Source organism: Acanthisitta chloris, unplaced genomic scaffold, assembly GCF_000695815.1.
Source record: "Acanthisitta chloris isolate BGI_N310 unplaced genomic scaffold, ASM69581v1 scaffold17525, whole genome shotgun sequence".
NCBI classification, from domain to species: Eukaryota; Metazoa; Chordata; class Aves; order Passeriformes; family Acanthisittidae; genus Acanthisitta; species Acanthisitta chloris.
In genome coordinates this window covers 1,583-4,454 of record NW_008674428.1, presented here as the reverse complement: position 1 = coordinate 4,454, position 2,872 = coordinate 1,583, and the positions used below count along the sequence as shown (strand labels likewise).

The following is a 2,872-nucleotide window of genomic DNA, read 5'->3' as shown; positions in this document are numbered from 1 at the left end:
AAGAGTGTGCTGGTGCCCAGGGACACACCTGTGGGACTGCAGCTGCTGCTGAGGTGAGTTCTGGAGCCTCTGAAGGTCTTTGCTCAATTGGTTCTCAATGACATTGCTGCTTTTGTTATTTCTTTCCCTTTGAAAACCTTCCTAGTGTATAGCCTGTGCTTACAAATCCTCACTGATGGGGCTGATGTGCCTGTCTGACAAAATCCAGTCTGTTATCTGCACACTCTGAATAGCAAACATATTCCTGAGGATTTGCAGTTGCAGAGAGGTTGTTCCTTTCTTCTGGGCTGGGATGAAAAGCTGTGGTACAAGGATCAGGTTGATGCCATATCCTCTGTGGTGTGAGGAGGCTGTAGGTCTGTTTGGGACAGCTGTGTGATTAGGAGTTCTGTCCTGGGCAGGTTGTCTGTCCCCCAGGTCCTGTGGTGGGTTTTAGTTCTTCCTGGAGGCTTCTTATGTGCCTACCTTGATACCTTGTCCATGCTGCTGCTCTGCTCTGGCTTTGGTGTTAACTTTCCCTGTGACACTGAGCAGTGGGACTGGCTGTCTTCCCAGTGCTGTGCAAGAGAACAAAGAACTTGCTGTGCACTGTACACAGATGAAACAATGAGACACAAAACTGCTGGGAAGGCAAGGTTTCAATTTCACCTGCTCACAGCAGATGAGTCATTTAATGTAGCTGAAGAGTGGAAATGTTTGGGGGGATTTTCTTCTGTACTTATGACTGAGATTCATTTCACTCTGAATGACAGGACTCTTTGGGATGTGGAGACTCTCTAAACAGAGTGTTCTGGGAGTCCAACAGGACTTGTCTGAGCCAGACGTGTAGTTTTTACTGGTTGCAAAAGCGAAGCTGCTTCCCCAGTGGGTGCTTTGTCAGCCTCTTTCTCTTTAACTTGTCCCTAATGAGGTTCCCTGTGCCTAGGCCTCTGCTGAATTTGAGTCCTTCTTCCTTCACCTCACTCCTCTGATTGTTTCTCACATCTTCCCAGTTGGTAATATTCCACCATCACCACTCCCTTCTTATTCCTAATCTGATCCTGACATGTCTTAGAATAATGAAAGTGCTGGCAGAGCCTCAGCTCATGGGATTGATTTATCCTGGGATTAGAGCAGTGTTGAAAGGCAAACAATAGCAGAAACAAGCCTGTGCTGTGCACTCACCCTTTAAGTGCTGAGAGTTTGTCTTCTTGTTACAAACCATCCTGGGCATGTTTCTCCTAGCCACAGAATCATGGAATCCAGAATGGTTTGGGTTGGAAGGACCTTAAAGCTTACCCAGTCCTACCCCTTTCCATGAGCAGGGACACCTTGCACTAGCCCAGGTTACTCCAAGCCAAATCCAGCCTGGCCTGGAACACTTCCAGGAATGGAGAGTCCACAACATAGATGGCTAGAAAAACCATAATCATCTTTCTCCATGAGATGGGTGCATCCTCAGGACAGCACAGATTGTTTTTGTTGTCTGGAATTTGCCCCTTGAGCCAATGTGTTCTATTTTCCATATGTCTTAGGACAGATTTGTTCCTTTTCATACTGATGATAAGCTCAAAAGCCTCTGATGAGCTGCATAGGAAACAAGAAAGAGTAAACAGCAATAGTCATGACCAGGAGCAAGTAGACACCAGTGGTTATCTCATGCTGTCTGAAAGTGTGTTTGTGCCTCCCAGAGATCCTTAACACATCACCTTGTGCTCCTGTTGCAGCTGTGCACAAAAGCTGGTGGCTCCTGCATGACGACCTTGGACGGTTACTACGTGGAGTCCATCATCTGTGTCATCCTGGGATTCAGCTGGTGGTTCTTCCTGGGGCCAAAGTTTAAGAAGCTGCAGGATGAAGGACAGTCTTCCTGGAAGTGCAAGAGGAGCAATTGATGCATTCAGGTGTTGGATAGACTGGCAAGGTTGTTTTAGTTTTATTGCAAAGACATACCCCATAATCAACCACAGGAATATCAGTATGTTGATGCCACACTAGTGAGATCTGTGTGACACCACTGCCCTCCCAACAGCAGTGTCAGTTCAGAAAGCAGTGGTTAAAAGCAGCATCTCTATACTCCATGCACATCCCCGAGCTCCAGAGCCACAGCTGCTGCCACAACCCTGCAGATCCCATCCAGTAGCGGTGGAAGAGCTCCTTGTGCCATGGCTGCCGTGGCAGCAGCTGAGCTCCAGCTCTTTATTTCCACACAGAAGTTATCTGACAGGGGAGCTGACCCGGGGAAGGATGCCAAAGGCATTCTGACTCATAGGTTAAGCATTGTACTACAGAATTCCTTGTGGGAAGATCCATGTGAAATGTCTGTGGCTTTGCTTCTCCCTATCTGAACTGTAACCACGCCTCAAAGGGTGAAACGTTCCAGAGATTCTTTTAAATGTATTTTCTGGCTTTTATAAGCTTTAAAGATTTCTAAGAAAATATTTTTATAAACAAATTGCATTTGTTTAATTTATTTCTGCTGTTTCAGAGCATTTTGATTTACATTCAAGGTACTTTGTTGATGACAAAATGCTGTACAGTACGACTTAAGCAACGCACAATCCTCTGAGCCTGGAGCTCTGCAGCTGTGCCTGGATGGGACAGCACTTGGGCTTCCAGAGGGGAGGGCACACTGGCCTGGGAGGGGGTGGCTTTGAGGGGATGAATTGCTAGTGTTGGTTTTCCTCTATGTCTCTAAAATCCTCCTCAAAATCCATGGGAAAACCCTGACTGGTCCCAGCTGGGGGTTAGCAAAGTGAGTTGGTGATGACACAGTTGCCAAATTCCCAGTGAGCAGATGCACAGCTCACCCTCACGTAAACCAACCTAGTGAGATGCTGCGGTGGAGCTGCTGCAGAACCTAGTGCTGACGCCACGTGGTGCAAACATTCCC

The 2,872-nt window shown here is 47.2% G+C and overlaps 1 protein-coding gene across 1 annotated transcript in view; it reads left to right on the top strand.

Moving 5' to 3' along the window:
* The window catches only part of SLC33A1 (solute carrier family 33 (acetyl-CoA transporter), member 1), a gene marked incomplete at its 5' end in the record, with an annotated part of 9,080 nt that extends 7,127 nt beyond the window's left edge, over nt 1–1,953 (top strand). Inside the window, 2 exon segments of the mRNA XM_009075352.1 lie at nt 1–53; nt 1,707–1,953. The exon segment at nt 1–53 is cut by the window's left edge and continues 26 nt beyond it. Coding sequence (XP_009073600.1) covers nt 1–53; nt 1,707–1,874 — 221 coding nt within the window.
* Between the last annotated feature and the right edge of the window lie 919 nt (nt 1,954–2,872).